General features: G+C 52.9%; 10 protein-coding genes across 10 annotated transcripts; 6 read left to right on the top strand and 4 right to left on the bottom strand.

Annotated features, from left to right (window-relative positions):
- Positions 1-99: 99 nt before the first annotated feature.
- Positions 100-2,090, bottom strand: N7498_002203 (prephenate dehydrogenase (NADP(+)); the record flags this gene model as incomplete). The annotated part of the gene is made up of 7 exons (XM_058449265.1): positions 100-255; positions 318-449; positions 507-1,106; positions 1,173-1,321; positions 1,398-1,509; positions 1,558-1,618; positions 1,996-2,090. The coding sequence occupies 7 exons, from the start codon at positions 2,088-2,090 to the stop codon at positions 100-102; spliced, it is 1,305 nt and encodes a 434-aa protein (XP_058311609.1).
- On the top strand, positions 2,053-3,166 carry N7498_002202 (40S ribosomal uS11 domain-containing protein; the record flags this gene model as incomplete). The annotated part of the gene is made up of 4 exons (XM_058449264.1): positions 2,053-2,079; positions 2,517-2,589; positions 2,654-2,726; positions 2,854-3,166. The coding sequence occupies 4 exons, from the start codon at positions 2,053-2,055 to the stop codon at positions 3,164-3,166; spliced, it is 486 nt and encodes a 161-aa protein (XP_058311608.1).
- A 723-nt stretch (positions 3,167-3,889) lies between these two features.
- Positions 3,890-5,344, top strand: N7498_002201 (AAR2 splicing factor family protein; the record flags this gene model as incomplete). The annotated part of the gene is made up of 1 exon (XM_058449263.1): positions 3,890-5,344. One exon carries the CDS (start codon positions 3,890-3,892, stop codon positions 5,342-5,344), a length of 1,455 nt encoding a protein of 484 aa, XP_058311607.1.
- Positions 5,345-5,574: 230 nt separating this feature from the next.
- Positions 5,575-6,918, bottom strand: N7498_002200 (branched-chain amino acid aminotransferase, cytosolic; the record flags this gene model as incomplete). Its single annotated transcript, XM_058449262.1, has 3 exons — positions 6,471-6,918; positions 5,807-6,417; positions 5,575-5,748 (listed from the first exon to the last, which is right to left on the bottom strand). The coding sequence occupies exons 1-3, from the start codon at positions 6,883-6,885 to the stop codon at positions 5,575-5,577; spliced, it is 1,200 nt and encodes a 399-aa protein (XP_058311606.1). The 5' UTR covers positions 6,886-6,918.
- Positions 6,919-7,768: 850 nt separating this feature from the next.
- Positions 7,769-8,656, top strand: N7498_002199 (uncharacterized protein; the record flags this gene model as incomplete). The annotated part of the gene is made up of 1 exon (XM_058449261.1): positions 7,769-8,656. One exon carries the CDS (start codon positions 7,769-7,771, stop codon positions 8,654-8,656), a length of 888 nt encoding a protein of 295 aa, XP_058311605.1.
- A 361-nt stretch (positions 8,657-9,017) lies between these two features.
- Positions 9,018-10,680, top strand: N7498_002198 (uncharacterized protein; the record flags this gene model as incomplete). Its single annotated transcript, XM_058449260.1, has 6 exons — positions 9,018-9,131; positions 9,187-9,348; positions 9,401-9,533; positions 9,581-9,796; positions 9,846-10,606; positions 10,654-10,680. The coding sequence occupies 6 exons, from the start codon at positions 9,018-9,020 to the stop codon at positions 10,678-10,680; spliced, it is 1,413 nt and encodes a 470-aa protein (XP_058311604.1).
- Positions 10,681-10,752: 72 nt separating this feature from the next.
- N7498_002197 (RCC1 domain-containing protein) lies at positions 10,753-11,916 on the bottom strand (the record flags this gene model as incomplete). The annotated part of the gene is made up of 1 exon (XM_058449259.1): positions 10,753-11,916. The coding sequence occupies one exon, from the start codon at positions 11,914-11,916 to the stop codon at positions 10,753-10,755; it is 1,164 nt and encodes a 387-aa protein (XP_058311603.1).
- Positions 11,917-12,293: 377 nt separating this feature from the next.
- N7498_002196 (putative MFS phosphate transporter) lies at positions 12,294-14,397 on the bottom strand (the record flags this gene model as incomplete). The annotated part of the gene is made up of 3 exons (XM_058449258.1): positions 12,294-13,663; positions 13,717-13,859; positions 13,913-14,397. The coding sequence occupies 3 exons, from the start codon at positions 14,395-14,397 to the stop codon at positions 12,294-12,296; spliced, it is 1,998 nt and encodes a 665-aa protein (XP_058311602.1).
- Positions 14,398-15,677: 1,280 nt separating this feature from the next.
- N7498_002195 (uncharacterized protein) lies at positions 15,678-15,866 on the top strand (the record flags this gene model as incomplete). The annotated part of the gene is made up of 1 exon (XM_058449257.1): positions 15,678-15,866. One exon carries the CDS (start codon positions 15,678-15,680, stop codon positions 15,864-15,866), a length of 189 nt encoding a protein of 62 aa, XP_058311601.1.
- Positions 15,867-17,481: 1,615 nt separating this feature from the next.
- N7498_002194 (SUR7/PalI family protein) lies at positions 17,482-18,338 on the top strand (the record flags this gene model as incomplete). Its single annotated transcript, XM_058449256.1, has 3 exons — positions 17,482-17,604; positions 17,656-18,036; positions 18,093-18,338. 3 exons carry the CDS (start codon positions 17,482-17,484, stop codon positions 18,336-18,338), a joined length of 750 nt encoding a protein of 249 aa, XP_058311600.1.
- Positions 18,339-19,556: the final 1,218 nt, after the last annotated feature.

Raw genomic sequence — 19,556 nt, 5'->3', positions numbered from 1 at the left:
CGCCCCTGGCATCTTATCATACAGCGGTACATATCACACGCAGGGGAAAAAAGAAGAAAAGGGACTATAATTATCATACACCCCCGTTAGACAGGTAGCTTAAGGATTGTTGCTTGTCTTCTCCAGGATCGTTTTCATCATTTCGTTGCCAAGCGTCGAGGCCTCGGCGAAGCGAGGAGCGAAGTATGATGCAATCCGCTCGAAGCGATCACGGTAGGACTCAAAGTCACCAAATGAAACACAGTCAGACCATGCCTGGGTATGCGTTAGTATATACTAGAGATATGGAGCAATGTAAAAGAGGTGTGGAGACCTACCCGCGCAGCAAAGGTAAACTCCAGGTCATCGGAACGGAAGTTATTGTCATCAATCGCGGTGTCCAACGCTTCATCGAGGAGGTCAGGGTTGCGAAACAAGTATTCAGTCACACCCAGCCACAGGCGGAAGAGCTGGTTCATATTAGAACGTATGCCAGAGAATATAAAATCTCTAGATAGTAGACTTACTGGAGTCGAACAGATCATATGGTCGTAGGGAACGATACCAAGCTTGGACCAGCAGTCGACAATGGCAAGCAGGCTCAGATGGCTGTTTGGAGGCGCTTTCTCGCGGGACCTCTTGGATAGAGAGAACTTATCGAGAACCTCATCCTTCAGCAAGAGATCTTGACCGGCTGTGCCCTCCTTGAAAACCGAAGCCCCGGCGGCCTTGACTCTCCGCTTGAGCTCCTCCCGGTGTCCTCCGATCATGAGCTTGTAAAGTTCCGTAACGGATTCGGCATACTGGCGAATTTGCTGCTTGGCCGGGGGGTTAAGAATGGCGAGACCCGCATAGACGTGCCACTTGTTGGAGTAAATGCGCAAAGTGATGTTGATCTTGACATTTTCAATGCCGCCAACCCACCGTGAGATCTCCCATGGGAACTGCTCGTTTGCCTGCCATGCGGTTCCCATACTCAGGAAGGCAGCGTGGGTAACGGCCTGGGTATCCGCGGTGATACGATCGTGCATCTCACCGGTGAGATAGACATGCTTCGAACCGAAACAGGAGAGGATCCGATCGACAAATTGAAGGCTTTCGTCCGAGGCACGATGTTGGATCAGGACCTATGACACGCGTTATTCAGGGCTGACCGGGATGGCATGAAATCGGACTGGAGGGTAAGCTCCTACCAGTGGCTGCCCTTTCGGGTTAACTTTGGGGCCGTGCAGCGAATGGCATGATACGATCTCTACATCCTGAGGGAGGTGCTTTTCGAATGCTGCAAGTTCCGGGGCCTTGCATGAGGTTTGGCCGCCGACGACGGCGCCGACCTTGGTTGCTTTTTTTCAACGAGTCAGATATACTGGTCATGTGTAGAATGGCAGCAGCCTGAATTGAAATGGGTCGAAACATACAGGGCCCGTACTGTGCCACGACACGGTCGATGACGCCGGCCTCTACACTGTAAAGAATGAAATCGCTAATTCTGGAAACGAGATGGCCATTCGGGAATATGGTGACTCCTTGCTATATACGATGAGTTTCTGGGCGATATGGCCCTGGCGGGAGACGTACTTGAGAAGCGAACTCTTGTTGTAGAGATTCATAATTCTCAGGCCTATCACACGCGTTGATTCTTGAAATAATATAACGTTAGTAAAGATGTATTCCTTTCGAGTTTTTTCGCACGAGAAGAACAGTTACGTTGTTACTATTGTATTCACTCATTAGCATATGTTCCAAAGAGCAATGGTAGAGCGAGACAGAATGGTTAAGTTCAAAGAACTTTCAGACAAGTAAAGTAAGGTAGCGAGGGTTTCACATCATCGACAGTCCGGAGCTCGACCACCGCCAGAATGGTTAGGCAGTCTCCTCCCGGGCCGTACTCGAGCCAAATGCACTCAAGTCATCATTCGAAAGGGGTGGGAATGAGGGGAAAAGGAGTCCAAAGCTTACCTTCTCGTGCATCACTGACGATGCAGATCGACAACGGAGAAACAAGGCTGAATTTACCTCCATCCGGCGTCACTCAGGCGCTGAGCATACATCTTGCCCATGTCACCCATACCGATGATGCCAATCGAGGCATCTTCTTTGGTGCGTCCCATTCCGGCAACCACTCACGCCCACTTCTCGGGCAGTTACTGCGAAGCTCTCACAGCTGATCACAGCAGAGTGTGGTTAGTATAATAGAATGAGTCGATGATATGAGACTTCTCAGACGTCACGCCCCAGCTTTCCACTGGATCCTTTGAGTTCTGGAAGATCAATCGCATTGCTGAGAATGTAGTGGTGACGGGCGACGGAAGAAAATTTAAATAGGCGAGCGAAACAGGAGCGCTCACCGCCCGCGGACCGACCGCGATCCCGGGTTTACTCGTGCCTCAGGCAACTCGCTTACTGTTCCCCCACTCAGCCAATCACAGACAATACTCGCTAGGGCACACACCCACTTTTTTGATCAAAGATCAACCGCCGGACTCGACTTGATTTCTTCTTTTTCATATTCCATCCACTAACCCCCAACACCACAGTCGCAATGGCCCCCCCCCAAGAAGGCTCCCGCTGCCAAGGAGAACGTCTCCCTCGGCCCCCTCGCCGGTGATGGTATGTTGGACAAAAATATTCCCTGTTCGTGATCATGAGGCTGACTAGTGTGCGCATGGAACAGGCAAGCTCGTTTTCGGCGTTGCCCGCATCTTCGCCTCCTTCAACGATACCTTCGTTCACGTTACCGATCTTTCGTACGTTCCCTGCAATTGCTTCTGAACCTCTGCGCTCTCACGACCGATTCGACGAGACTCGGAGCCGCGGGGAGTTCAATAACCCAGGGTCTGGATTACGTTTGCTGACAACTTCTTTCTTACACAGCGGCCGTGAAACTATCACCCGTGTCACTGGTGGTATGAAGGTCAAGGCTGACCGTGACGAGTCCTCCCCCTACGCCGCCATGCTGGCTGCCCAGGACGTCGCTGCCCGCTGCAAGGAGCTTGGCATCAACGCTCTGCACATCAAGATCCGTGCCACCGGTGGTAACGGCACCAAGACCCCCGGTCCTGGTGCCCAGTCTGCCCTCCGTGCCCTCGCCCGTGCCGGTATGCGCATTGGTCGCATTGAGGATGTCACCCCCACCCCCTCCGACTCTACTCGTCGCAAGGGTGGTCGCCGTGGTCGCCGTCTGTAGACGTGTGCGGGTGTGTCTTTCACGTCCTCCTGCGATACTGCGTGGATGGATTGGAGGCTACCAGCGGGGTCTACCTGCAACTGTGGATGGAATAAACGCGAGGAACGGCCTTTATCGCCTGGTCTTCAGATATTTCAATGCCCTCAAAAGCTCGTGCTCAGTTTTAGTTTATGGATTAGGAAGTCTTTTGTGACGACTCAATCAATGACTTGTCTGAGTTAATTTTGGTTTTCTTTCCTCGTAAACCGTCATTTGATATTTGATTGTAGCATTTGTAGTTGACCAATTTGAGATTAATACCTTGAATTACCATTTCAATTAGACTCATCGGACGAAAGTGCAAACAAAGGACCAAGATAATGCAATACATCTGGTGAATACTGCAAACTCGTGCCCATGGCAGTAGCCGCAAGAAGCCGGTGCGGGGAGCTATCCCGGGGATGGAAAAGTGAGCTGCTTCAACACCGCACTTCAACTCCACCACCTCAGCTCACAGCCCGCGAAGATACCATCATAAGCATCTTGTCAAATAGGCAATAACATGCCACAATCCTAAGGATTTGCAGCTGCCTGCCAAGGACTCACATCAGCTCCGCACCATTCCCGCCGGGCAATTTTTCAAGCTGACTTCCTGAACCCTGCTTGCACCAATCCGGCTCTTCCATAGCCTCCGATATTACATCAGTCGCAACAATCAAAGATCCAGTATCTCGACAAGGGATGATGGCTTCACCACTCCAGCCGTCTCCGACTATCCTCCTCCCCGGTCTACCGCCGAAGACGCTGGTCGGGATCGACCTAATCACCTTCACCTCAACGGCCAACTTCCATGGAATCCGGGATTTACCCGAAGGTTGGCACTTTTTGTACACCGGTACAACAGAGAGCCTCTCCCTTCGCTGTGGAGCATGGTTCTACGTCGGTGATATCGGCAAGGCTGGGATAGGAGGCAATGACAACGCGCTCGTGACACGAAACCAAAGACCAGGGCCGGAGATCTATATCTGGAAATGGAATTCCGACACTGAGTCACTTGCTTCGCTGAAAGCCGACAGCGATCTAGACAGTCAGGCCGCCATGCGCTACAAGGCGAACCTGGGTGCGGTCTGGCAGAATGGTGGCTTATTCCGATACCGAAGCCGCGTGTCGCCGGCCATGCTGTCTAATCAATCCGGTTCAACGCAGAATGAGGCACCCCGGATGGAAGAGGATACGGAACCCGAGGAAAGCGGACGCAGGGATTGGCAACAGCTTACCGACCGGATATCGCCCAGTCTGCTGTCTCGCGTTATTGGCAATGCGGAGCTGGACGTCGATGGCCATCCGCGGTGGATGGTGACGTCTGCCGGTACTGCCAACCGTGATGCGGATCATATCCCTGGGCTCGATCAACCAGCGGAAGGACAAGATGGAAAAGCAGAGACCAGCGGAGAACAAGAAAGGGAGTTTGGTTTCCTTCCGGTTGATCTTAAGCGAACTTGGCGAGAGGGAGCCATTGGACGCGAAAGGACCGAAGCTGCCCAGGACCGCTCTTGGGCTCTGGGAGAATTGATCCTCGTGTACTCTAGTTCGGTCACTGGCGAGATAACAGTTGATGAGCGAACCGGTGAATCACAGCTTCTGGGGGAGCTACAGTTCACCTTCCTGATGGTTCTGACCATGATGAACTTTTCATGCCTCCAGCAGTGGAAGCGGCTTCTGGAGCTTATCCTAACTTGTCGTCGAGCGATTGTTGACAGAGAAGAATTCATGAGCGAGGTGGTTCGCTTACTTTTGCGGCAGCTGAAGCGGTGCGATGATGTCGAAGGCGGTCTCTTCGAGATTGACGGCGATGAAGGTGGAGCCTTCTTGCGCAACCTGCTCACAAAGCTTCGACGATCTGTGGATGAAGTTGTTGAGAATGGAGCCGGCTCAACAGTCAAGGCCGAACTCGACAAGCTGGAGGCATGGGTGAAGGAAGAGTACGACTGGGAGTTGAAGCGCGAGTCTATTGTCAGACGGGGAATGCTCCAACTGGAGGACGGCGAAGAAGTCGAAATGGAAATGGACGATAACGACGAGGATGAGGAAACGGGCGAGTATGCCCCCCTCGTCGTTGATCTGGACGAAGGCAACACCATGCCGGAAGAAGAGGTTGAAGATGAAGGCACACCTGACATCGACGACATGAGATACTAAGATCCGGATCTATTCCTTTTAATGATTTTGATGTACATAATAGATGATTCCCCATCCGCATAATTGGAAACCAATACATGACATACTACAAGCAAAAAGAAACAAGGAAGAGTAAACCGCATAGGCTATAAAATATCTAGGTAAATAACAAGCTCAAGCCTGTTTCTATGAGAAGCTGAAGTCTATATACATGATCCCATAAATCATCAAAAAAATGCAGTCGCAGCCGTCTATTTCTCCTCGTTCTCAACGACGTAAGCCCATTCGTGCTCCTCTTTGCCAAACATGATGGCCTCCAACCAGGACTTGATCAGAGCAGCATAACCAGCAGGCTCGCCGTTCTTGCCCAGAGTGCTGATATCGGTGTCGTTGTTGCGAATCATAGCAACGGGAGTGATGAAGTACTGTTAAGGATGTTAATAAATGTCGATGATCAAGGGGGGGAAAAACAGCAAAACATACAGCAGTGCCAGAGACGAAAGACTCAACGATGCGGCCCTCCTTAGCAGCCTTCTCAATCTCCGAAATAGTCAAAGTGCGCTCTGAAACCTGCAGCGGCTGCAAGCTTCCCACAGACTGCTTCGACAGACGATCGCGCACCAGCTCCAGAACACTGCGGCGAGTAACACCGGGCAGAATGAGCTGGTTCTCCAGAGGAGCGGTGACAAGCTCCAGGCGGCCAGTATCGGCGTTGTGCCAAATAATAAAGAAGTTGCTAGCACCGGCCTCAGTGACCTGGCGGTCCTCGCCAAACAGCCACAGGATCTGGTCGAAGCCCTGAGCCTGAGCCTTGCCGTGGGCTTGCAGGGACGGACCGTAGTTGGCACCGAGCTTGGCCGAACCGAAACCACCGGGCCAGGCACGGACGGAGTCGGGAGTGGAGGCAAACAGCTTCAAGCCCTTCTTGGGCTCAGTCTCGCCCTCCTTCTTCATCTTGGTGAAATCGGGCCAGGGGACGGCAATAATGAAAAGAAGCGCCTCCTTGGGGACCTGGACGCCGAGGTGAGGGCCGTTACCGATGACGGAGGGGCGGATGTAAAGGTATGAGCCGGGACGCTCCTTGGGAAGCCAGCCTATTTGCGAGTCAGTACAATGCTTTTCAACTTCCGATCATGGTGGTACGTACGAGGTCCGTCAACTTGCATCAGCTTCGCAACCAGCTTCTTCAACTCGTCGTACTTGAACCCGGGCAGCGAAGAACGCTGGGAACTGTTGTTCAGACGCTCGCCATTGCAGTCGGGGCGGAACAGGCGCAGCTTGCCATCGTAGCCACGGTACACCTTCATCCCCTCGAAGCACTCGGTGGCGTAGTGAAGGACGGATGCAGTAGGCGGGATGCTGAGGTTCTGGTACGGCTTGACCTCGGGAGTCTCCCAGCCATTGGCAACAGTCCATCGCACAGTGACCATGTGGTCAGTGCAGTAGGAGTGGCTCATCTCCTCGGGAGAGCCAGGAAGAGGCACATCACGGAGGTTGGTGGAGCGGGTGACGTTGAAGTTGGAGCCATCAAGCTCGGCCACATTGGGGGAGACGGAACCCATAGTTGATGGTAGGGTTTAAAATAATCAGATAAATCCAACGGAATTGGCTAGTTGCAACAATTCCCTCTTTATAGATTAAGGGTGTTTGGAGATGATCTGGTATGAGTCACGGTGTTAACCCGAGTTCCGGAATTGGAGTTTCTTAACAGAATTGTGGGATGTGCCATACCTTTTGATTGTTGTTAGTATTAAACCACCAAAGAGAATTGAAGAAGAGGTCAAGACCAGGTTATTATAAGTTCTGGCGGTTTGCCCCGGGCCACCCTCCTTTATGAGCCCCGGTCCGAAAAAGTTTTTCGCCGAGCGGGAATGCTTTCTAGGTTTTTTTGCCATCGGGCATGGAGCCAATGAACATAAGGAAAACGACTCCCTTGGGAGAATATACTAAATGCAAATCTTGCATATTTTCCTAACTGCATATTCCTCGTTACGATATAATTGCGCAACGCCATTTACAGCTTTGTTTCGATGTTGTGCTTCCTACGCCTTGCGCCCTGCGATTGACAGCGAGGGGTGAAACTCTGATAGTGCTTATCGGGATCCACTTCGCTGGAATGTTCCCGACGATAGCCGTGCCTTTGAATAAAAGAGACGCGTACGCCAAAAATGGCCTGATGAAGCTAAATTAGCAAATAAACTATGAGGTTGCCCATATGCGGGTCAACACAGACGATATTGTGACGATTTGTTACTGGGCCAAGTGTGGAGAAGACCAATGCAACAGCCCACTAATTCACCGGCAATGCAATGCCAGATAGAGTTTCTTTCAAGTGCCGTGCTGTCACGATGAGATAACCGAAGCTCTTAAAAGGCAATTATCAACCTAGAAACCTCTTTTTCCATTAATTCCTCGAGATTGCCATCAAGTGCTGGCCACGTAAAAATGTCGAACGGTCTTTATTCTACCCAATATGATAGGGATAGCTCCCCAGGGTTCCTTGAGAATCTACCTTCATCAATCAGGAGGTATTCATATGAAGGGAGAGAACAAGTCCGTCGGGTGATGGACCTTGAATTCGACCATTTTCAACTTTCCACGTGCCTTCTCCATTCAGACCATCCACAATCTCACTCAGATGATAACGCCACAGAATACGTACTTTTCGACATCGACTCGTCGACTCTTGAACACGACATCCTCAATCCGAACGTGGAGCGTTTTCCATTTCGTTGTTCCTCTTTTGATATCACAAAGGGCCTTCTCCTGGTCAAGATGGTTACCCTGGAGCATTCTCAAGCAGCCACGGCCTTTCACGATGCAATTTTTGAGGCGCTTGAGCCAATGAATCTCCACAAAGCCATCCAGACCTTTTCAGGGGTAACAATTAAAGCTGGCGATGGGGGAAAGGAGCCAGACCATGGATGGGGTCCTATAAGACCGCCCCCCGGTTATGCCCGCAAGCCCACTATCGCCCTAGAGGTTGCAGTATCAGAGACGCCAGCAAAGCTACAGCAAGATGTGGACTTTTGGCTTGATCCGAATAGAGGAAATGCCAATATCGTGATAACTCTGAGGGTCAATCGGAAAAAGCCATTGATCACAATTGATAAGTGGGAACGGCGAAACCAGCAATCCCAGCGGGTCCAGCAGATTACTATTGCGGAGGATCCAAATGGAGAAAGAGTTACAGTCTCGGCATTTCCACTCATTCTCCCATTTCACCTCTTATTTCGACGACCAAGATCATCCCCAGCTGAAGTCGATATTCGCATCGGACAACAAGAGTTAAAGGGCATTGCTGAACGGATTTGGGCGGTCCAGGAATTCTAAAATTTTGAGACAAATAAAAGGAAAAAGGGGAGGGAAGGTGATGGACGGCTTAGTATCGCTACCACACTACTGGTGTTGGGTGGCTAGCACCCACAGAAGCATATGATGACTACACGTGTGACCAGAGCGATTGCTTAAGACACCGCATAGATAGCTTTTCCAATGAGATCAGACTTTATGACCCTATCATCCAACAACTTGGATAGGAGTTTAATAGACTTCCAATTTTAGAGATAAGTGGCTTATGTAACCCGCGTTTGACCGCGTCCCAGCGACGCGATTCTCGAGCGACGAGTCCATTTGTGCTACAGCTATCCAGGTAGATGGGACTTGCACCGGATATCCCACGTTTCCAGCTGTCATGTCATCTCTGACGTTATCCCTGGCGCCGCCAGCCTTGGTGCGGCTGCACGACGTGCTGATATGCCTGTCCAAGTTCAGCGACACCGTCGCCATTGAGGCCGAGCATGATCTGGTATGGCTTGTGTAATTGGGCAGTTCAAATACTCTCGCTGATGCAACGTGTGCAGCTTCGACTCAGTGCCCTCAACTCGACCAAGACGGCGTTCGCCTCCTTTGTCTGTGAGAGAGAGCCGTTTTTCGAGGCGTACTCGTTCAATGTCCGCAGAGACATTCGGTCTTCGAGCAGCAGTACTGCAGGAGACCGGTTCTATTGCCAAATTCTTCTCAAGGTAACTATCCCCGAAGCTCTGCAGTGATTGCTTCATCTGACTATCTACTCAGGCGCTTCTGTCGGTCTTCCGAGGAAGAGTTGACCGAAACAAGGACACGGCCGTGGAGCGCTGCGACATGGAACTCCACGAAGATCCGCAGGAAACGGAGTGCCGGCTAACTGTCAAAATGATCTGTGGGCTTGGTAAATTCGCCTGCCTCCATCATTGACTCGATATCTGACCTCATTAGGTGTAATCAAATCCTATAAGCTCACCTACGAACCGGCGTCAATCCAGCATGCCGTATTCGACAGGAGTAGGGCAACGAACCAATGGATTGCGGATCCACGCTTTCTGAGACAGATCATTGACCATTTTAGCTTATCAGCCGAGCAACTGGATATGTACTCCGACTCTGGCAAGGCAGTGTTTACGAGCTTTACGACAAAGATTATGGAAGGAAAAGGTATGACAGACTCTGAATTTCCCGAAGTTCGTACCTGACAACGTTTCAGAGGTCCTTAAATACCCTGTGCACACCTCCGTGGCCGCGGACAAACGAGACTTCGAAGAGATTCTCATCGAAGACAACATGCACATCGCAATCAACTTGAAGGATTTCAAAGCCGTCGTAGCGCACGCGGAGACGGCCAACGCCACAGTCACAGCGCGCTATACACAGCCCTGCAAGCCTCTGCAGCTGGCATACGACTTCGAAGGCGTCAATGCCGAGTTCACTATCATGACAAGGGGCGAGGTAGAAGGCGAGACGGCACCAGCTTCATCTCGAGTCGGAATGCCGCAGCTCTCGCAGCGGCAGACGCCTGCGCCCATCTCTGTGAGTAGAATAAATACTCCTCGCGGCGTGACGCCCAGTACGCAGATGCCGCCGCCCCCGCCGCGGAGTCGACCTATTCGTCCGCTGAATGGGTCCTCCACACAGGAGCACCTTGCTCCCACTGCAGCGTCAGATCGGCCTTCTGCATCGTCGGTGTCCATGGACTATGATAGTCTGTTTGTGCCGGCCGATGATGATCGGCAGTGGGATGAAATGGAGGAGCAGGAGGAGCCGCAAGATATTCTTGGATGGGATGCGTCGGGCAGACAGGTTTGTGACTCGTCTGGATCTGTCCAAAGGTTGGCGGCTGATAAAATCCAGGATAATTCCGAGCCGACTCTCCAAGAAGCGGAGCCTGATTTCCCCAAGATGGCTGATATGCGTCGTCGACCTCCCAAAGATGAAATGGGCGTTCCGCCGACACAGCGCATGTCACAGGTATGGCATACCTCTCGGTTTGGTCGGGTCCAGCTAACGCTGTGTAGGTTCGTGGGCTTGGTCTCTTCGATTGAGAAGATGGTATCCCGATGATCCAGATCGTTTCGGGTGTCAGAAAGTGTATAGAAACACCCTGATATGCTCCATCACTTCACAATCAACCAGCTTGTCGCGCACCCTGCTCCAACACCAGTGACACTCGCACCATCGGCGCGCACGGAATCCGGCAACGAGATCACATTATACGTGCCGGACACATTCCCACTCTCATCCGTATCAGGCCCGCAATTCCCATGCTCGCCCCAACCAAACGTCGCAACCACACCACCCTCCAAAAGCGCAAGAACATGCTCGCTACCAACAGCGATCTTGACAGGCTCAGGCAGACCGGGAGGTGGAAGTTGACCACGATCATTGCGGCCCCAAGCAATAACAGGAGGAGCAGATTTCTCTTCCCTCGAAATAGCATGTAGATAGATCCCATGCCAACTGGCCCCAATATCACTATACCCCCTTCCACTCAAAGAAGGAACATCCATAACACCCCACCGATTCGCCCGATCCCCAAGAACCACAAACTCCCCAGTCTCGCGCTGTCCAAACACAACCGTAAACTCACGTCCGCATACAGCTGCCGTCGCGCGGAACGGAATCCCCTCGACTTTTGTGGGCGTCCATGCAATCTTCTGGCTCTTGAGAGAATCACCAAGTTGGCCCTTCCGCGCCCCGCCCCAGCCGAAGACATCTCCGCTCGAAAGAATGGCCACCGAGTGGCCCATCCCGCTCGCTAGAGCTCTAATACTAGTTCCCCGCAGTTGTGGAAGAGATGTACCATGCGTCGCAGAAACGTCAGCTCCAAGACCAAGTTCGCCCTTTGGAGACAAGCCCAGAACGAAGACTATATCCGATTCATTTGCAATTGACGGGTTCACGGCGACAAGAACAGACCCTTCCCACGTCGCAGAAATACACTTGAAGAGTTCAACGGGGACCCCAGTCTCTGGGTCTGTGAGGATAACCCGGCGAAAGCGGAGTAGATCGTCGCCGTCAATGGAACCCTCGAGATTCTCGTTCTGGAACGAGGCTGGGGGCTCGGGTCCGCATCGCCCGTCGGAATTACACCCCGCTGCATAGACACAACCCCGCGTTGTGAGAAGGAGAGTGTGGTTCCCACCAGCGGCGATGTGGACGATCTCATCGTCTGGAATGGTGGGGGAGGAGAAGAGACATTTTGCTGGAGAAGAGACGTCTTCTTTGTGGCCCAAGGCTAGTTGGCCGGAGCCGTTGGAACCGAAGGCGAAGAGGTTCATTTGTTCTGAGGAATATTGTGTGTTGAAGGTAAGTAAGTGCACCTTCCATGTTATCGATATTTGTCTGGCAGTATGTCACCGCGCGAGTGACCGCCGTTTATCTAGACTGAGGCTCGCCCGAGGTCCTACCTTGTAGGAGCTGCTTACGTGGTTATGAGGGAAATGGGGTTTGAGTATCAGAGAGCAATGGTCATTTAGCCATGGGTATGTAATAGTAGCTAAATACAAGCAGGCATGTGCCCGCATCATGCGTCGTGCATTTCATGCAAAATGTCCAATCAAAGCCAACCTGGCCGATGGGGATATCCGGAACACCAAAAATAAGCAAACCCCAAACCAAAAATGCGAATGTATAATCTTCTATGTGCAAGCCCAATCTAAGGCGACTTTTCATTTAAGGATGATCCTTGAGATGAACCATCCTTGGCAGGCGGGGGCAGAGCGAAGTTGTCCTGCTTTCCACCGAGCTTCTCCTGGCCCTTGAACATGGGGCTGGTGCGGTGGAAGTAGGTGTGGACGTGACCCTCGAGCAGAGAGTCGTCGGTGTCGAAGTTCTCCTTGTTGTCTTGCTCTTGGATTTTCTGGGCCATGAGGGCCTCCCACTCGGCGCGGTACTCCTCCACCTTCTGTTGGTAGTCCAACTCCGCATTGTAGAAGCGGCACTTGCGCAGAACGAAGCGCTCGAACCACGACAGGTGGGCAGGGTGCACAGCGGCGCCGTGGTAGTCTTCTTCGCGACCCTCGCGCAGGAACTGCCAGCGACGCTCCTGCTCCTTGAGATCCAGGCCGGTAGTGTCGGGGAGGAAAGCCAGAGTCAAAACGACACCGGCCAGGCCGAACCAGGGAACAACGTAGAACTTCGTCTGGGTGTCGATGTAGTTGTACAGGACAGAGGCCAGAAGGGCACCGGACTTACCGGCCGCAGCAGAGATACCGTGAGCAGTAGCACGGATCGGAGTCGGGAAGACCTCGGCCGCGACCAGGAAAGTCACACAGTTAGGACCAAACTGGTTGAAGAACGAGCTCAGGAAGTACATGGCTTGGAACGCCTTAATGTGCTCGCCAGAGGTGTAGTACTTGAAGTGGAAAGCCGGGACGACGAACAGAACGAAGCACATCAGGAAGCCAAAGGTTTGCATCCACTTGCGTCCGTAGAGCTTGTTGTCAATGAAGAAGGAAGCCATGTAGTAGCCGACCAGAGAGACGCCGACGTTGACGAGGTTCCACAACCAGGTGGGCATCACCGAGCTAGTCGCCGGGCTGATGACCGAGATAAACTCGCTCTGGAACAGCTTGTTTCCGTAGAAGAAAACGTCGTTGGCGAACCAGCCACCAGCAGTCGCCAGCAGGCGAGGACCAAAGTACTTGAAGGTAAGGCGCAGGGAGTCAACATCGTAGCCGGTGACGGAGGCCTTCTTCTTAGCCGCGGTCAACTGCTTGCTGGCCGCCTTCATGTGGTAGGCACGGTAGTAGACGAGCCATAGGGTACCCACGGCGGGGATGGCGAAGGAGATACGGTAGGTCCATTGGGTGGCCACCGCCGAGTAAGGGTCGTTGCCGCTGCCGTGGTGGAAGCACAGCAGCAGTATAATCAGAATAACCTGGTTGAAAAACTGGCCCCAACCCTGCATCAAGAAGGCGCTGGTGACCTTGCGGCCACGGTGGAGGCGGTCCTCCTTGGTTGAGATTTTACCCGAGCCGATGGCGTTCTCCATACCACTGGTCGCAGTCATAGGGTACTCGCCACCTGATTGACGTTAGAGGCCACTCGACCAAATGTTCTAGAAAAGGGAAACGTACCAACACCAACACTGTAGAAGAACAGCGACCACGCATAGCAAATGACCCAGCCGTTCTGGGTCACACCCCAGGCGGCGGTCAACATGAGCAGACCGACAAACATGATAGTCGCATCCTGGATCAAACCCCAGCGACGGCCAATCCTGCGCACCAATTAGATTCCGGTATTATTAAGGTTGGCTGCGCGGGAACTTACCAGTCACCGATGATACCGACCAAGATCTGACCGCAGATGATACCGATAATCTCGAGATAATCCACGGCATTCGTCCACTGCTCGTCGCAAATCTCGTGGGTCTTCCAGCAAGTGGGGAAGGTCTTCTGGAACAGAGGCTTGATGTTACCGATGGAGAAGAGCACGTAACCCTCCAGACCCAGACCGGCACCAGGGAGAACCATGTTGCGGAAGTAGTATGAAACGGGCGAAAGAGGATCCTTCTTCGTCATGGCCCAGATAGAGGCGAGCTCACGCTTGGCCTCGCCCGCATCGTAGGAGCTGACGAACTTGATCTTCTGGGCAATGGGCAGATCGGCCCAGTAGACGCCCTCGGGGTTGTAGCTGTCCTCAGGACGAATCAGCTGGTCGAAGGCACCCTTCTCATGGATATCCATGTCCTCCAGCGGGTTGTGAGTGCCGGTCATGTCCGGCCCATGAGGGGCGCGGGGTCCAAAGTCGGTCATGATGAGACTGGCTCGCTAGGAGCTAAAAGACCGGAGAAGACTCGGACAAGGCAATGCCGGATTGGGGGGGTAGGGAAGGGAAGGAACGTCACTGACACGACCACGAGGGAGATGTGGTGTAGCAGTCGAAGTAATACGGCGACCAGACTTTATATATGGGTGGAAAAAAGAAGGGAAGCCCGGAGCAACCGAGCAGCTTGAGCCGGCCATGCTCCATACTCGAGTGGCGGATCCACCTCGGTGCCTTCCCGCATAAAATTTAAAAAGTCTGCGCCAGGTTCGGGAGACGAAAACAGATGCGAGTCCCCGTCCCAAGAGCCGCCGCCCAATCAACGGTGCACGTGGTGGCAGAATCCGGTCTCGTTTTCGCCCGAACCGGTTCACCGCCCGTACGGCGCCCGCAGATACTCGCGCGATCTGCCAAGGGTGGGGCGTCGCAACGCCGCTCTAGCTCACGACTCGACGCCCAACCGTCTTTCTCAGTGGTTTTCCCGAGAGAGGCCTTACGTTTGATTTGCATTTGAGACGTTGTCTGGACTTCATGAGCTAAGCTAAGCGAGATCATTGAGGACGGAGACCCGGTTGATATACATCGGCATGGGGTCCAGGTGTCTCCCGACTCCGGAATGACCCCAAATCAGCCCTCGCGAGGACGCACGTGTGGTCCTTCCTAATCCGATGGCTCCCGCACGCCGTGAATTAAAGATATTCGACCCGCGCGGCTTGGGCGGATTCACGAACCAGGCGAACGCAGGCTAATGCCGTCGTAATCAACCGGCTTGATGTTGAAGTGCGGTTGGAAGTGATAGACTTCCACGCTAATATCTGGGGGCGCACGCACTGATTATCACCCGGCGGGCCAGTCAGATTCCCCGCTGCGACCATGTGCTCGCCCACCCCTGTTCATTCTGACATCCTGCTCCACTCGTCTCTTCCAGGCCTTCCTGTTGTGTCCCTCTGCCCGGCACTTGGCCCTTGCATCACCAGAACGTTCTTTTTTCTTTTCCATTTTGAGAATCCGCTGCAAAATATATGCCGCGGATTGCACCACGGCATGCGCCCAGCCCGGTGCCTTCCGAATCCCTTGTATCTGTTTCTCGGCTGAGGCATGTCGGTACTTGACCATGGTTTACCCGTGATAACCTTGCATCCAAGAGTATTCAAGCATATCCAAGCAACGTCTGGATGCGTCTTTAATGCTTAACAATGCTTGAATTGCAACACGTGGTCGGATAATCAATACCTGTTTCGGCGCCTCGAGTCTTGAACCATCCCTTACAATGCCCCAGTGCCGTCGCGAGCTTCCTACTTCAGAAACGCTGTATCCACCTTGGAAGCCACTGCAGGGTTCTGGTGCATGGCACGCGACTCACATAGACTTTGGCTCAGGGGCACGGCGTGGGTACTCGTCGATCGCCGAGGGCCACATCTACGCCATCCCGAGAAACCGTCGTCGGGAGGGCGCATAGATCCACCGGCCAATAAGGGTAGACAGGCTGACAATGCGCTCGTATGCCGTTGCCTGAGCCTTCCTTTCAAGTCGGAGCTGAAAGAACCGCCGCCGTTGCGCCAAAGGCTGTCTAGAACGCTGCATGGCCTCTGGAAGGCTGCCTTGCTGGAATACTCTAATTCAGCTCCTGCGCCCTGCGCAGACCATTGTGATGCTTTGACGAGGTCGTGTGGGACAGTGGTGCGATCCTTGCTCCTGCGAACACGCGGCACCTAGAACACGCGGCACGTTCTAGGCAGCCCCCTCAGCCTCAGGGTATCTGCTACGTAGTACAATGGCCCATGCAAGGTGCATATACCCTTTCTGGTCTGCTAGCCATTGCCGAAATAATGATCTGAAACGAAGACGGCTTTGCCGTGCCCGTCGACGCCTCACGTACTCCGTAGTGTACTTGGGCCATGTCCGAATATCCCGAAAGCCGAGAGCAGCGGGTCTTTCATTGAAATCGGATTCAGGGGCCTGCGATACTAACTTCATGCCAAGCTCGTCCGATCGCGCGGGCTGAGGTCATCCGTTTGACCCGGTTGAGGTCGTGAGTTGGCCATCGCATCGCATGTCGAATCATATACTTGATGGCATTTAATCAAGAACACTACTCAAGAATCACGATAAATAGTATGTTGCAGGATCACTCTCCACTGACAGATTCCCTGGGAAGGATACCTCTTGGCTTCCGGTGGTGTTGAATTGGTCGGGCAAAGTCTCATTCCAGACAGAACCGGGGGTTTTACCTCGGCCGGCAGTCTTGTTCAACTGTCCACGTCATGTCTTTAGTAAAGGAGACGAGCAAGATGGAAATCATTGGAAAGCTTTTTGACTTTGGATCGGAATTTTGAAAATAAAAGTAACAATGTGTTGTTCATAGACTCGAGGCTGACTCGGGCGCCCGGATCCACAACCGCAAACTAGGGCATCAAAAGCCACCATGCCAAACGGCGACAAGCGCGAAGAAAATATGACTGACTCAGGATTAACTATTGTATTTCTGAGCCCCTTCAATCCTGACTTGACCTGGTATCAATGGCGCAAGCTACAACTCGTTGGTGTACAAAATCACCGGTGGCTGGCCGCATTCCAGAGACAGGCCGGGAAAGTCAACACGCCGACTCTCCACTCAACTCACCCAGCAATGCATCTAGGTTTGCCCTGCAAAAGCCAAAGTCGCCTATTATTGCACACGATGATGGCTAATTCTCAGTGATGGTCACATGCCATGCCCGATTCACCTTCGATATGCTCCCTCGCACTCCTGGCCGTAAACTCTCTTCCGCGCAGCCCACGTTGGAAATGATGGCTTGCTTGAACTATTCCGACGTGCTATCAGGTCCGTCCGTATATAAGGACTGGGGATCGGGGGATCGGGGGATCCGGAGAATTTCGTGTGATCTGCTACATAAAGTAAATATCCAACAACCTCTGGTGAGTTAGTCCTTCATCGCCAGCCGTCACCATGCTAACATTCTTTGTCGATCAGGTCTAGCTCTGATCCATTCGGGCTGTTGGTCAGTTCCCGACATCAGCAACGGGCACTTGCACAGTCCTTAGGACCAACAACCCCATCAGCATCGGCCACCATGAAAGTCGCCTTCCAGAGTCTTTTCCCGGCCCTAACCGCCTTAATTGCATTCATCTTGACGCTTCTGTGCCTGTTTGCGGGATCTCAGAGGAACCTCTTGGACAATGCGGACCTCCTGACGGTACGTTAAGAGCGTTGAATTACGGAGACGATGCTGACCCGAGGTCTACAGCTATACACCCCCGAGGGAAGCTCGAACACGGCAAACAATTTCTATTCCATCCATGTCATGTCATACTGTCAGGGCACTCTGGCACAGGTAGAGCCGGGTGAGATGAGTTTTTCGCGCAACGTGACCGAATGCTCGAGCCGCAAGATTCTGTTCGCATTCAACCCGACGGACGCATGGCCCGAAGAGATCACACACGGACCGACGCTTGAGTGGCCGCGAGTGATCAGCGACGACTTCAACGCCTTCACGCTCACGAGCCGGTCGATGGCGGTGTTTTATATTATCGGGGTAGGAGCGATCGGATTTGCCCTTCTGTCGCGAGTGTGGTCATTCATCACCGGCAAAGAACAGACGGGCCTGTTTGAGTTTGGGTTTCTGGTGGTAAGTCATTCGGTCTCGTGTCATCTCTACACCCTCTAATAGCCTGGGTCATGTAGCTCGGCGCTCTCAGCATCAGCATCGCCTCCATCATCGCGACGGTCATTGCCTTCGAGTTCGTTCCTCTTATCAATGCTCACGGCGACGGCTTCAACGTGTCGGCACAATACGGCAAGAAGTTTCTTGGCATGACTTGGGCATCGACAGGGTTGCTCATCGTGGGCAGCCTAAGCAGTTTCGTCAATGTCTTTTTCCGGGACTACGAGGAGCCGGCGATGCCCGCTCCGAAGGACGAAGAGGGCTGAAGAGGGGTCGGTGGGGGAATAAGAAAGAATGCTCGAGCGCGGGGCCCCGAAACGGACGCGAACACCGGACGCACGTCGAGGGAATGTGTTCAATATTTGAATATTATATGACCGGTAATGCCACCTGAATGAACTACAATGACCAATGAGACTGTAGAACCGGCCCTTTGCAGGTCGGGTTTCGCCTGACCGAGGAAGCGAAATTGACAACTCGGCGACATGCAAACGGAGGGCTAAGAACTTCGTGGAACCAATCGTACCGGAGACATCGGGCATCGTCCCAGCGGCAGGAAAGAACTTCGTGGAACCAATCGTACCGGAGACATCGGGCATCGTCCCAGCGGCAGGACCGATTAGGAAACGGTGAGCCCGGGCGGGTTGGAAAGTGATAGAAGATGATTCGAGATGGTTCGAACCTCGGCATAGTAGATGTGAGCTAACGGGAGAAAACTGGGTCTAGCCTGTCACCCGTCCTTCTAAGACGTCACTGCGGAGAAAATCACTGGTCGATCAAGTAGGTTGTCTAGACTGCGAGTATCGCGTATCAGATGGCGCTTTTTCTTCACCCATTAGGCTAGGGGGCCTAGGAACACAGTACTCCGGCGTGGCTATTGCCGGGGATTGGTCTCCCGCTCAGCCACAAGGTACGCCAAGAGGGTTCATTCAATGAGGTTCAAACCCGGAATGCGGAGTGCGTCCACGGGACTTCCCGGGTTCAGTCACACCTTGCGCCGGTGAAACCTTTTGAGGACGGAGATGGGAAAAAAAAGGCGGCGTAAGGGGGGGAAAGTGCTCCAAGTCCCAAAAAGGTTAACGGGGAAGGGGCCTAGTTCCGTCGTGAATCGCCATTTGCGCACTATAGGACAGACTATGAGGTTGCACGGCAAAGCGGGGGTTACACGGTTACACTGAGGACATCAGTAGAATTCTTTCGAAAGCCGAGTTCTGAGAATGGGACAATATTGTCATGTTCTGGCGTTCTCATGTTCTCATTATCCATGGGTGGAAAACAAGGCGGAGCCCAGTTCCGTGCGCCCCCTAGTCGATGAAGTCATCACGACCATTCAGCAGTCCTCCACGTACGGCAGCCACGAAGTATAATACGGGAATGCGCCTGCTTCCTATCGTGAAATTCCAAGGCGGAAACCCCCTCATTCTCACTTGTTTTACTTAAATACTCTCTCCTTCCCACTTTCTTCTCCACCAATCTCCCATTAA

This window comes from Penicillium cinerascens (assembly GCF_028974065.1).
Source record: "Penicillium cinerascens strain IBT 15544 chromosome Unknown contig_1_segment0_segment0, whole genome shotgun sequence".
In the NCBI taxonomy this organism is placed as follows: Eukaryota; Fungi; Ascomycota; class Eurotiomycetes; order Eurotiales; family Aspergillaceae; genus Penicillium; species Penicillium cinerascens.
The sequence above is the reverse complement of the archived record's forward strand: the minus strand, read 5'-3'. Positions and strand labels throughout refer to the sequence as shown.